The sequence below is a fragment of the Nomia melanderi genome, chromosome 12 (genome assembly GCF_051020985.1).
Source record: "Nomia melanderi isolate GNS246 chromosome 12, iyNomMela1, whole genome shotgun sequence".
NCBI classification, from domain to species: Eukaryota; Metazoa; Arthropoda; class Insecta; order Hymenoptera; family Halictidae; genus Nomia; species Nomia melanderi.
Window position 1 is genome coordinate 10,233,836 of NC_135010.1, and position 14,543 is coordinate 10,248,378.

A 14,543-nucleotide genomic window follows, 5' to 3' on the forward strand; every position below is an offset into this window, starting at 1 on the left:
ACTGGAATATGTCTCGAACACGTTGTTCATGAGTTTCAAGATCGACAATGATGGTACTGATTCGTGAAAAGTGTCGAAATAAATGGAAATGGAAGGCGATAGAAAGGAATGAGGACGCAGTTGGTGCGTTCGGAGTGTTTAGAGTACCTTCAGTGATTCGTTATCAGACAGCGGATCTTTATGCAGAATAAGAATCTTCCGAGGTGACGCGAAGAAACAAGGATTGAGAAGAGACGAAGTTCTTCTCTTAAGAATCTTAGTAAATTCATAATAAAGTAATAACAATCTTAAATCTACGTTACACCCTATGCATCTGTATGAATTCTGATTGGATAAAATCCGCCGTCCACTAATCACCTGGGCGACAGATCGTGATAAGGACTCGATAGATCATAGATCTCGTTTCTCCATGCGAACAGAATCCTGTTTCTCGAGAGTGCCGCGCTGATTCGTTACGAACGCTTCATTGATCCTTCGAAAGATCGGTATCGTTGACGAAAAGAAGAGATAAACTCTCTCCGCTCGCCTCTTCCCGCTTTTCGCGTAATAGACTCAACTCCCTTCCTTTTCGGTTTCGTTTCCCTCTTTTACTTGAACCTCGTTCTTCCCAGTTCCCGACCGACACGCGCGATTCGCAACCCGGAAAACCGTACACGCACCTACGCCGAACGAAGATCCCCCGACGATTACTCCTTGATAATTAAAATGTACTCTCCACTTTGTTCGGTACAATTAGTGCGGTTAACTAATCTATACTATTAACTATGTTCACAATGATCGCTACAAGTTTCTTTGTTTTCTCTTTTTCTCTTTTTTTACTCATAGTTCATAGTATAAATGTCGACAGCTTACGGTACGTACGCTCTACGCTCTAACATCGGATTTCAAAGTCGTTTAGTGTTTAGTTTTTTTTCTCCATTTTCTCGAGTGTCCTCCCCGGTCTTACTCTGTGTCTGCGTGTGTACACGTGTGCGTGTATAATGTCCACGGTGTGTCGGATGGGTGTTGACGTGTATCGTTCGACGCGCCATCGAAGATCTCCCTTAATTCTCGATCGAACGCGTCGTCTTTTACTCTCACCGGGCTCTTCGCTTCTGTTCCGTGGATCAACGACTGATCGACTGATCCTGCTCCACCCCCACCCTCGTTCGTTACGTTCCACCCCGTTCTCCTCGCACACTCGCGTGTCACACCCTTCGATCTCGCGCGACGGTATATTTTTTTTTTTTCCTTTTGTTCGTTCGGTAAGGCAAGAGCAGAAAAACAAAATCGAGGGTTTCAAGATGAAAAATATTCGCGGGCACCGTTCACACTCTCGCGGCCAACGCGACACACGAGCAACGCGTTCTTTCGGGCTTCCCCACTTTTCCTTCGTCCCCCTTTTTTCCTCGCTTCTTAACTCGTTCCTTCGCGTTTGCCCTCTGCCTCTCCCTCTCACGCATGTCTTTCCTCTCTCTGTCTCTGTTCGCGGTTAAATTTCTGTTCGCTCCCCCATGATTTTCTTTTTTTTTCGCCTTCTCCTCGAAATCTTTTGTCCGTTCACTCGTTCCCTCTTTTACCGTTTTGCTTCAAAGTTCTCCGGCCGCGACTCGCGGTCTCGTTTACACTCCTTCAAACCTCCACCACCTCCTCCTCCTCCTCCTCCTCCTCCTCCTCCTCCTCGTTTACTCGTTCACTCAACGTGGTTTCTGTTTTTCCCTCCTCTTCTCGTTTTTTTTTCATTTTTTGCGACAAGCGACGACGTTTAATAAATCCTACGGTAAAGTTTTTTTCCTACGCACGTGGCCGCGTCGTCCACGCGCCTACTGAATTGCGGGCACGAGGGGTTAAGTGTTTTATTTTATTTTTATTTTTTAGTTTTTTATTTATACGTTACGTTACGCGCTTAAATATCGTACAACGGCTAAGTAGTTTTACAATACGTCAACATATCATTTGTCCTCCTGCGGCGTTTGTGTTTTTTTTTTCTCCTCTAAGTACCGTTTTATCTCTCTTTTTTATCTTGCATTTTTTTTTCGTTTTAACAACAACAGACTTACTTAAACTCTAATTATGTTTCTGATTTGTTACTTTCTAAGGCCTTGTTTCTAGTACGGATCCTGCTGTCGCTAAGGCAGTGGCTCTTTTTACTCTTTCTCTCTCTCCCTTTCTCACCCCGAGTCACACGCTCGCTCCCTTTCTCTCCCTCTCACGCATCCCCATTCGTTCTGTGTGTCTTTTTCGCGTCGTTCATGCGTGCACACTCACACCCACGCACTCGCGTGTCAGTTGCTCCGTCTCACAATTTCCCTGTTCGCTGTACCTGAAATCGCGCACGGACCTACGGTCGACTTCGAACGATTTCCTGATGAATCTCTTTTGCGGGGTAGGAGGGAGGAAGGGAGGGAGTGAGATCGAGACGACGCGATCGATCGAGAACGCGCCCGAACGAACGAGACGTAACGCTTCAACTGCCGGTAGATCGTTTAGTCTTTTAAAACCAGCGATTTCTGTACGATCGAGGATGTCTTGACCAATATCCATCGGCATCAATGACAATTATATTCGCAAACCAGTTTCCAAAAATGTTAATCTTCGAAACGGTAAACAGTAATGTTCGGTATCTGATAATTTCCTTTTAATTGAATTTCAGCGAATAGAACAATCCAGTAATTTCATATCCAGTGAATTTCCTTTAGCAATTTATAACAATTCCGGTAACCGAACCATCGAACGCATCAAACGAAGGAAAAGACTTTCAAAAATGACCGCTGTTACATCTCCGTCTCCTCATTTCCCCTATTCCATATCTTCGATCCATTCAATCGATTGGGCAGCACGAATCCTCCACAGGACACGCGTGAAACGAAGAAATTACACTCGTGGACATCCAACAACCGTCGTTTTCGAGCAAACTCGACGCCGATTTCCTCGGCCGACGATTTCATCGAAAACTCGCCGGGCACTGATTCGAATACCCGCCGTCCACGTCGACGTCGCCGACGCTGGCCTGTTTTATGCGGACTTTGTACGTCGGGAGACTTGCGAGATCAATACGTAGTCTAGTCCTCTCGCCTCTCTTTCGTTCTCCCCCGCCCACCTCTCTCGCTCACTCTCCCTCTCTCTCTCTCTTTCTCTTGTCTATATATACTATACATATAAACATATATATGTACGTATATATATTATATATATATATATATATATATATACACACACATATATAGATATAGTATATACATGTATACCTGTCTTTCCCTCGAACACCCACACACACATATCCTCTTCCTTTTCCTTCCCCCTCCACCTTACTCTCTTCGTCGCACGTACACGTTTTCTCTGGCGCTCCTCTCCTGCAGGACTCGCTCGATCTCTCTCCCTTTCTCTTCGCTCACCCCCGCCCCATCCTGACTGCCTCGGCCGAAACCCAAGCAACGCTTCAAACTCGCCTCCTCGAAACTTCCCCTTTGGCCGACAGCCTGCTGCCGTCTGCCTCCTTTTTCCCTTTTTCCTCTTAGTGGATACGCTCTGTCCCCCCTTTCTCCCTACAGAAACGTACTCTCCGCGAAACATATACCGCGTCAGCGTTATTATTTCAAGGGACGTCGATTCCGTGGTCCGAGATCCGTCGAGAGAGGGAAACGGGAGAAAAACACCTGGGGACATTCCGGTGCCGACTGGCTGGCTGGCTGGCTGGCTGGCTGGCTGGCTGGCTGGCTGGCTGGCTTGCTGGCTGGCTGGGTGGCTGGCCTAATGATGGCTGCCGATCGAAAGGGGTTTTGGTTTGTTCCCGATTATTTGGGCAATGGAAAACACGTGACTCAACTCTTGTCTCCGGGGCAGTTATTGGTTAAGAAGTCTTCGATTGAGGAATTTTGTAATTGTACTTTCCTGCGGTTAAATTGGGGCGGGAGAGGTTAAAAAAGTGGATGTACCCTTATTCTTAGCTTTGTGGTTACGTTGTCCCTTAGAAATTTGTATTATACGTTAACAACGTGTTTTCGGAAGGACAGAGTTTCAGATGTCGATAGGAAGGGGGAGGAAGATAATCGGAGGACAGGTTACACAGGCAATTAACAGCAGAACACTACCTAGTATTCGTAATAAATCGCATACAACTTCTCACAAGGGTTACAAGAGATCTCCTAAGTATACACGAAAACATTCTCTCAAGCAACATCGAACACAGACACCACGGTAATTCCGGTAATCGTGAAATAAAAAATCGAGAGCCAGTGATTCCTATGGGTGTAGTAGTTCTAGTGTTAATTCCCTTTTACCAGGGACGTGCTCGAGTCGCGGGCCGCGGATTTTCCTGGGGTGTCGCCGTCGAATCGTTTCCGCGGGGGCGGGAAGAAGGGGAACGGAACGTCGGAAGGGTCGCGCGGAGAGGGAAAGAGAGGGAGAAAGAGAGAGAAAGAGCACCGAGCGAGATTAATTTTCAGCAACGATCGTAAAAAGTGGGAGATCAAAGAAACTGGTTGCCTCGGGCAGCCGGTATTTCAACCCCCTCCGGCCCGGCGGCGATATTATCGCGCGCTTTAACCCGTCCCGACCTTATTATTTGCTTTTCTACTCGAGAATAATATCGGCGAGGAGTGTGCTCGCGAGCTTTCCGCGCGAGAAATGAAATTTCCCGCGAATGGGAGGACACGGGCGCGTCGATCGACGGTTTCCACGGATTTCCCGATGCCCGGTCGACCCCCGTTCGTCGAGTTTTCAACGATTTCCGCCGATGAGAATAATATCCGTGGTGTACACCGCGGCCGCGAGGGGATGATATCGCGGCGACGTTATCGATTCGCGATTGAGAATTCCGCGGGCCGGAGGACTCGGCAGGAAAAGCGCGTTATCGATTAGTCGGTTTCGAACGGATGAATTGCGGACGGGAGAAAAAAGGGACGGGGGTTTGCCGGTGGGAATGGGGCGCGAACCGGCAAGGGCAAAAGGCGGAACGGAGAGCGTCGGGAAAGGGGCGAACGATCGAGAAAATTATTCAGTATAATACTTCGTGGGGAAATTCGACAGGAGCGTGCGGAACGGGGGTGGGGCTAGGATTAATGATTAGGGGCTGCGAGATAGATTAGAATTTGGTGCTCGGTCTACCGAATTTTTGGCATGGGAACTATGTCAATTCATTGTGAAGCGGAGCACTCGAGTGAAACATTTAATTCTGATAATATGTTGATCACGCGGAAAGTATGGAAAATATATGGTGGACTCGGAAGATACAAAGAAACATTTCATCGATTCAAACCATCGAGATTGAAATTTTCTAAGAAATTTACCAATCGTTGAACTTTTCCTAATCGGATCACTTGTGCAGCTCTACAACCAGTTAGCTTCGTTATGGGACAGTTTTCTGGTGTTGCGAGGGTTGTGCCTAGCAGTACGGGTTTGCAGTCTTCAAAGTAAAAAACGAACATGATTTGCTTTCAGGTTTCAGGGGAGGGCAACGAGAAGGCGCATACCGTGAAGAACAAAAGAACAAACCTCACTCACCGCATTCTCCAAAATTGTCTAAACATTCTTCTCTGTCATTCTCTCGCCCATTCGCTCGACCCTTTCTCTGTCACTCTCCTAGCACACCCAGAAAACCTTTCTCCCTGTCGGCTCAATTCCAAACAGCTTTCACCTGAATCGTAAAATTCGCGCGCAAATCGATCCCAAACACCCTAGATCCATTCCTTCATCGTTCACCCCCTCTCACCCTGTCTCGCACACACGCACGCGCTGCATCTTCCTCTTCGAACGCAGGTCCATACATGGCTGGTTATATGTACGTTTACGTGTGTGCGCGTATACATATATAAATACATATATATATTTACATATAATCGCGCATACATGCCACTCTCAAGCCCCGGTCTCCCCCGCCCTCGTGTCACTCTTCCACGCTCGGTTACGTTTTACAGTATCTATTCGTATATTTATATATTTATAATATTTATACGTGGTTTCACCAGCCTCTGCACGGCTGGTCTACGCATCTTCTCCCATTCCGCCCCGACAACTCTCGTCGTCTTCCCGTTTCCACCCCTTCCACGCACACGAACACGCTCTCTCGTTCACTCTCGCATCACTCGCTCGCGTCCTCGCCTTTCGACCCCCCGCATCACCCCGCTCCGCGTCTCTCATTCGTCTTATAAATGTAAATCGGTAACAATTATGCATTGGACAATGTATAACAACGTAATTAAACGCACACGCGGCGCGACCCGCGGCTCCATCGCATCCTCCTCCGCCTCTTAGTCGTCATCCGCGCGCGTGTTCTCACCGACCGCGACACCACGCGCTCCCTAACCAAAGTATTGTATACGTGGTGCGTGTGCGCGTGCACGTGTTACCTGCGACACTCTATATACGTGTACACGGCTGGCACTCTTTTTCTCTCTCTCTCTCTATCTCTCACTCTCTCTCCTCGAGACACGCCCTGCATCTCGTCCGCGATTTCCCGCAATTACGGCGACAACAACGACTAATTTCTCTCTTTCTCTCTTTCATGCTTTTTTTCTCACGTGCGTGCTCTCTCGCTCTCTCTCTCTCTTTCACTCTCGTGTATTTTTTTTACTCTACACTGCAACGTTCTTTCTCCCCTTTTTCGCTGCTCGCTTTTATTCCCCGCACCAGCGTCTTCGTGGCTTCGCCTCTCGCCCTCTACCACCCCGTGTCACGTACCATCCCCAGATAATTCCGCGACGAACGCTTAACGCTAGAGCTACCGAGTATTTAATGCGATTGATATAATAAGGATTATAAGAGGACATTTCTCCAAGCCTCTGTTGATGTCTATTCATCGCGGTGCACAGTGGAGTAATTTTGGAAATCATTTGAGCGACTGCGCGACAAGAGTATCGGAACTATAGCTCTTGACTGGCACGGTAGTTCTAGCGTTTAAAGTGAAGAGGAATGGGTTCCTTGTAAATTAGGTCGAACCGAGAATTAGTCGATTATAAAGTAACTCGAATTCATCTTTATCTCCCGGACATCGAGCCGACAAGATGTCGCTCGAATGAAATGGCGGATGGACACGGAGCAGTAGCGCTGTCTCCGTTAAATTCTTTACAACACGTGGACATCGCTTTTAACGGGGAATCTATTACAAAAAGGCGAGAAAACGTGGTCAACCTTTCGCCGATGGACACCGAATCACTTAAGAATAAATATTTTTATAATCTACGAGTAGAACGTAGGAGTACGATACTCTCCTTGTTGGAAAGATGAAAACGAAGAGAGATACGAAAGAACTGACACTCGTATATAAAAATTGATTTTGTAGGAAGTGTAAGGGAATCTTTGTTATAGATTACAACCGATTTAGCGTCCATCCAGCGCGAGGCTGGTTCCGAGGGTTAATTATTGCTCCTGACGGCGGACGAATACGACGCGAGCGCGAGAAACGATTTTTTTCCTCATTCTTTTCCACTTTCATTCCTCAACATTTAGGATCCCCTTTGTCCCGTCGTCGCGAGAAACCTCGGGTTCGCGGATTCGAAGCCACGCGAACCGTATGGAGAAGAGTTTTCGGAAAAAAGAATCCGTTTGCACCGGCTACACCCCGCGACACTTCGCCGGATTATTTAGTTTCTCTATAAAAAAATCGATCAGCTGCGACTCGCATCCTCCTTCCTTTATTCGACGACTCACCAACGCGCTCTCCACGCTCTCTCATTCTCGCTTCGGCATTTGCAAACACTCGACTTAACCCTTTCGTTCCCTTCTCCCCCGTTTTCCCGTCTACACCTTTCATTCAGCTCGCTCTTTCTCTCTGACACTCTCTCGCTCGCGTTTTCCTGTTTAGTTCGTACCGTTACACGTCTATGTTAATATAATAGTTATTTATTTATTGTAATGTCTATACGAACACATATTATACCTCGATAATGTCGTGTTTTTTTTTTTAATCATTATTCTCGCGTCTCTCAAACCTCGCAAATTCTCGCTCCGTGCTCTCTTCTCTTTCGCGCTCCCTCTCGACGTCTTCTTCGTTTCTTCCTGTCCGTTCTTCCCTTTCCTCCCTGTCACGACCAAAAGACTATTTACCTACAACTTTTACCTGTATGTATGTGAGTGTGTAATGTGTACGGTATGCGTGTGTGTGCGTGTGCGTGTTTAAGTACGTGAGTGTACATTTTTTCATCTCTTTTAATGTTGTCTCTCGGTTAATCGTTAATGCCTTATACGCGAACGGGTGCTTGCTTTTTTGCGTAGATCGTATGTTTTTTTTTTTCGTTTAATTACAGGCGTTCGTTTTCCCATTTTCTCCACCCCTTTTTCACCCTATACCGCTCTCTGTCGTTCTTCAATTTTCTTTCGCACATTCTACACGTGCACGCGATTCACTCGCTCATCCGCACAGCTAATTTTTTTCTTTCGTATTAATTAATAATTCTGCGTTAATGCGTGTGTTTTCTCGTGTTCTCTGTACGTATACGGTTGCGTATATGTGTTTGCGTGTGCGTGTACGTGTATCTGTATGTGTACCTGTTCGTGTTCATATATATACGTGTGTCCTGTGTCGTACGTATGCGACGCACCGAATGTGGAATAAGTAAGTTGTATCGTAGTCATTCTATCGTTTTTTTTGTTTTGTTATTACGTTAACGTTACTTTATCGTTTATCATCATCGTTACTCCATTATTTAATCGTTATTTATTTATTTCATTAATCATTATTATTATTCGTTAGCTATTTATTATTTATTCATTATTCTCCCGCCATCGTGTGACCGTCATCGTCCGATGACCACGTGCGATATCATCGGTCGTCATCCTCGTACTCTTCATCAATCAAAAACCTCCTGCCCATCTTGTCTTCATCGTCACCATCATCATTATCATCATCATCATAATCATAATCATAATCATAATCATGCATCACCGCCATCGTCATCATTATCATCACCATCATAATCATCTTCATCGTCAGCATCGTTATCATCGTTAATATTTATAATTTATTAATTATTATTGTATTATTGTTATTCATTATTATTCGCTACAGACGTTACGGTTTTTCTCGTCTCGCTCTCCTCGGCGTCTCCGGACTCGAGCCGTCGACGCGCCACTGTTGTTCCTCCCTTCGATCAAAATTCCATATCTCCTTTATATCCCTAATCCTCTTGCTCATTTTATTCGATACATGTTTCACGGTTTGTTCGTCGACGCGTTCTCCGTCCTCTCTCCCTGGCAAGAACGTATCCGACATATATCCCGACGTTCCTCTTCAACGTTCTTCATGCGCAACACCCCCGGTTGGACCTTCGCGCGGTGCGCCGCGCAATTCGATCTCCACTTGCGACCCTTTCTCGAGGGTTGCGGTAATCCTGGAAGGTAATACCCGAAGTCGCTCGCCGTTAGCGGGGAGCCTTCGGTTGTCGATAGAAAATACCTGCGTTTCACGCGTTCGCGTTGCACCCCGACCACCCTATGGCGGGTCCTTCCTCGAGGGTAACCGGTAGCGCCGCCTGGACGCCGGGGAACGCCAGAAATCATCCCCTAAACTCCTCTTTCCTCTTCTCCGTCCTCTTCCCCGATTTCTGGCCCGAGATGCTCGACGATGTTCCTTCCCGCGGCCATCGTTCCCAGCTGCCCAGGCGTTGGACCCGACCCACAGCTTCCACCGTGACCTCCACCATCGGTACAACCACCGCCACCGCCAACGCCACCACCACCACCATCGCAACCGGCACTGAACCGCGAGATCTCTCGTCCGTAGACGGACCCGCGTAAAAAACCACGGGGAGTCGCGCGACGACACCGGCGTCGCTGGCTGATGAACGGGACTCCCACGGTTCGTCCCCGAGCGGGTCGCGCGGTCGTTGGATCGACCGCGTCGCGCGCGATCCTCGCCCGCCGTTACCCTCCTCCACCACCACCAACAACACCACCACCAGTAGAACCGAGGCCGGCGGCACCGGCGTTCGACCATCACCCACTTTTCGAGCATCCACTTCGCACCATGACGCACGCTGACGTAACTTACTCTGCCGGCGGGGCGACGGTGCAGCCAGGCGGCAAGGCCTCCCGGCAGCCGGCCCGTTTTTTCGGGCTTGCTTCCAGCGCTGATGTCCCAAACGTCGTTGCTGCCGCTGCTGATGATGCCGAGCACGGTGACCAGTAACCGGAGAAGAAACCTCGGTAGCCAGGCGAAGGCTGAAGGTTTCCCGAAGAGGCTGGCTAGGATCGAGCAAAGCCAGACCGCTCGCGGAACGACGGAAGCCGATCGCCGACCCGACGACGAGACGCTTGGTATCGAACCAACCCCGCCGCTGCCACACAAGGAGTTCCCAGGCGGTTGCTGTGGGACCACGTAGCTCGGGATTCGCGACGAGTCCTCCGTTTCTTCGCCGTCTACGCTGCTGCCATCCGCGCCGCCAGGGTACTTGTCACCTGGTATTAGGGGCAATGAGGATTAAAAGCGTTTAGGGAGATTCTCGGCGGGTAGTTTGTCTTTTTTCGGGTGGGCTGCAGAGAGTTCGATGGGCTGCAGGCTCGTCGATATCTCTGCCGCGGGGGAGGGTTAATTGAAAAATTCATTGTTCCCAGCGGGGTGACGAAGCGGAAACGTACGAGATAAAATTCCTCTCCCGACCGTTCGGCTGGACTTCGGATACCGCGGATTTCGCCAGCGAAGCGGCAGCTGGCTTGGCTGCCAGCAAGGGGTGTTTAATTGTTTTCATCGATTAGGGGTGTCTAACCCGTTTCCACGGAGCTCTTGGTGAATTTTGGGAGACGGTCTTCGTTCGAGGGAGACTCGAGACGTTTTTTTTTATTTCCGTTGATCGAGCTCTGGGCGCGGTTCGCGAACGGAGAAATTCATTTTCGTGACGTTCGCTTCGACACTTTTTCAGGAACATTTATTATCATTTGTAGATTTGTACATTTCACGAATGTAGATTATTCTGATTGAATAATTTCCGAATGTTTGTCTTTCGAAGGAAACATGTCCGAGCAGTATCCCCTAACGGGAGACTGCTTCCGAGTTTGGCAAGTCATTTGAAAAGCTAAGGCTACAGAAGAATGAAGATAGCAGCGTTGAATGAGCGAAACTTTGGAAATTAGGTCCAGTAGAGCGATAGCAAGTCACTTATAAATTACCCTAGCGAGTTGCTCAGTTCCTTTTCATCATTCTATTCAACGAAACTAGTTCGTTTTACCTAGCGTAGAGTAGAGGCTTTCAGGGCGGAGTCAGCAGCGAGGGGTCAGAACAGCCTTAAGGTCTTTCTCTTGGCATTCTACAGGAAGGAGGGTAACGAAAATCGGGAACAATCGTTGGAGGAAGAAGGTTACATCGACAGGAAAAGAAGAGAATATCCGTTCTGTCCTACTAACTCCTCTGAAAACCATCTAGCCTGCTTCGCCAGACGATACGACCTGCTTGATCAGCGTTACAGGACTTGCGGAGACCAGCTGGGACATACCTGATCGATCGACATCAACTATTTAACAGTCAGTCTATTTAAACAACCAAACTACGAGTGTTTCAATTCCATATCCGTTAGGAACAACAAATATTCATATATTTTATACAAACAATTGCATTTCCACAAACTCCCTACTCCATTTTTTTAATGAAACTATATCTAATTATTCGAAGAACTCGGCATAATGAAATTTTTAATAATGCTTAACAAAATCTTCATATTCCTTAGAAAAGGAAAAGATTTCTTTCAATCTAATTTTTGCGGACTGGTCCACGCGAATGTTCCATTTGCATGAGACCACGTAGTCTAATTATGAGATACCCTGCTAGCAGAATCAACGGAGTGTGAAAGGTTGATTTTTTCCTCGTAAGCTAAGGAACCTGTATTAAGGAAAGGCCGAGCGTAGTTGTTCTGAAGAGGACCAGCCTTTCCCGATTAGCATTCTCGCGGAGCGGATTCGTGTTAGTCGCTAACTCCCGGAGGAGGATAAGACACGTACCCGTGGAGGCCGGTTGAATAGGATTAATCTCGCAGTAGGGCGCCGTCGGAGGATCGTGGATTCGGCCGCGTTTCCGTGGCTCCCGATCCGTGCAGTTCGCGCAGATTCCCGATCCTGGCCTCTCCTCGGAGCACACCCGGAAACAGCATTCGTCCTCGTCGCTGCTGTGCAACGCTCTCGCGGCTTGCTCTCCGGTTTCAGGGATGTTTGGATCTGAAACGATTTCGTTTTCCAACGAGCTCCTCTCTCTCCCTCACTCTTTCTCTCTTTCGCGATTCGCAGTTGCTCTACTAACGAAACCCGCCGGAAATTCGTGCGGGATCAAAGAGAATGCGTATAACGAACGATCCCGTTCGAAATGATATTTTTCCTCAACATTTTTCAACGGAATTATTTGATCGAGTGTTCTGCAGAGTGCATCAGAATTGCAATATTCAAAGGGAAGTTGAGTGTCGAGTAATTTTTCGTGACTCAGGGGTTGAATAATTGTAGAAATTATTTAAGAGATTAAGAGATTCTTGTTGAATCGACGGCTCGATGGATTTCGAGTTTTCGATGGAATAATTAATATTGCAATCTTTGTGCACTCGTTTTACTGCTTGTTAATTACATTTGGCAGTTACAGGAATCGTTCTCTTCCATTTTCTCGAGAGGGTGCCAAAGAATGTTTCTACCCTCGGAATTATCACGATTTACGACGTGGATTCTGTCATTTTTATCGGTTCTTCTCTGTATGATTTTATTCTTTTACGTATCGATACGTTGCGGAAACGAATCGTCACAGGTCAATGTCACGATTTACCTCTGCAAAGAAAAGTGGGTTCGCCGGCGTATTGCGTGGGGTACGCGGGGGCACGATCACCGGGAAGCAAGTAAGGACAACGTTGCTCCACAGATTGGCAGAAGGACCGACAAGGCCTGAGTCTGCTTCCGGTCCAGCTCGTTCCCGAGGTGTCCGAGTCCAGCGGTCCCCCATGAGCAAAGTAAGGCACCAGGGAGCTGCACACCCATTTTCTATACGCCTCCTAAAACAGAGAAGACAAACGTTAGATATCTTCCGACAGAGGAGAAAAATCAAAATCCTTCATTCACAATACAAACGAACATCGATCACTCGAATTTCACGGCGGAACAAAAGGCTTCGAGTTACAAAGATTCAACTGTAACACAATTCTCCAATGAAATCAACATCGACTCTCGCACCAATGCAACATTTCTCACGTCAATTCACAGAAACTGGAATCAAAATAAAAATCCCATTATACTGTTTGCATCGAATCTTTACCTTTGTTAACCATTACACAACCATGTCCACGATAAATGCATAAAATTCCTAGTCAATTGACAGCAACAGTGTCCACCACACTCCAACCTATGCATTCGCGTGTATCATTGCTAGACAAACTATAGATCACAAGTTGCCGGTAAACTGAAGGCTCTAACGACGAGTAATCCAGCCTCGTGTAATCGGCGTTTTACTCGCGGTGTCAGGAAACCGCGATTGGAAGCATAGGGGCGAAAGAGAGAGGGGGGAAGAGAGACAGAGAGAGAGAGAGAGAGAGAGAGTGAGTGTACTGCGATCACGGCCGTTTCGTCCTTACTTCGTTTTCGGAGGTCTATTTGGGGTGATCGGGTCGGAGGAGGCAATAAGGCGTGTCAGTAGCTGACCTACATATCCTATAAATGTTACCTTGCCCGCAACCGCGCGCAACCTCCAGGACCGCGTTATAATTACGCTCCGGTTGTAGGAGGGACGTTTTATCCACCGAGGCGAGTTATCCTCCGGCACCTTACCCTCTGTACTCTCTCCGGTTCCCTCTCCCATCCCTCCTTCTTTTTAGCCAGGCTTTATTAAATTTTCCGCGTACACCGCGAAGAGCGCATCGAAAGGAAAGAAAAGCCAGGGCTAAGGTTAGACGGAGAGCAGCCGAAAGATACGTTCATGGAACCGCAGGCATTATGCTCGTTTCGGAGAACCTTTGACCCCGTGGGATTGCCGAGAAGGCAGAAAAAGTTTCGACCCTTGATTCTTCTGTAGAATGATTGTCAGAGATGTGGTGGAATATGAAAATATAAGGATTGAGAATTTGTTTCAGGATGAGTCCAAAGATGAGCAACCTTTCTCTTATCATGGAGCAATATCGAGAGTTTTAATATTCTTTGCAAGCTGCAACGAATGCAATACTAGAAACTCAAGATAATTCGATTCACAATTATCTATCAATGAAACAGATACGGGAAGAGTAAAATATAGTAAGAGGAGGTCCAAGTGGATCATCGTTATTAGATACCAGCTGGTTCTAGATGCTCAGCGCTGATTTAACCCTTTGAACTCTGTAGGCTCCACTATTGCACTAGTTATAATATTAAATATTTTAATGAATCTTAATGAAACTACCCCAAAATTATTAGATTTTCCATACATCCAAATTTTGTACTGAGAAGGAAAATAAAAGATTGAAAGAATCGCATTTTTCATTTTCACTAGAGATGCTATGAAAATTAGTTGCAGTTACTGATACATTACAAAACCATCTGTAGTGCTAAGGGTTAAAACATTCACTCATTCGAGAACAAGTATTTTCGCGTCTTCCCAGATCATAAATGATTATCTTCCTCTTCGCGCGGAACGTGAAACC

The 14,543-nt window shown here is 47.1% G+C and overlaps 1 protein-coding gene across 1 annotated transcript in view; it reads right to left on the reverse strand.

The window, feature by feature from the left end:
* Positions 1-1,951: 1,951 nt before the first annotated feature.
* Mid1 (calcium-permeable channel component Mid1) overlaps positions 1,952-14,543 on the reverse strand; it is a 64,344-nt gene continuing 51,752 nt past the window's right edge. Inside the window, exons 2-4 of the mRNA XM_076372798.1 lie at positions 12,707-12,929; positions 11,905-12,117; positions 1,952-10,371 (exon numbers count right to left, since the gene is read on the reverse strand). Of these exons, the coding sequence (XP_076228913.1) occupies positions 9,407-10,371; positions 11,905-12,117; positions 12,707-12,929 (1,401 nt within the window). The 3' untranslated portion in view covers positions 1,952-9,406. The remainder of the gene's footprint in view (positions 10,372-11,904; positions 12,118-12,706; positions 12,930-14,543) is intronic.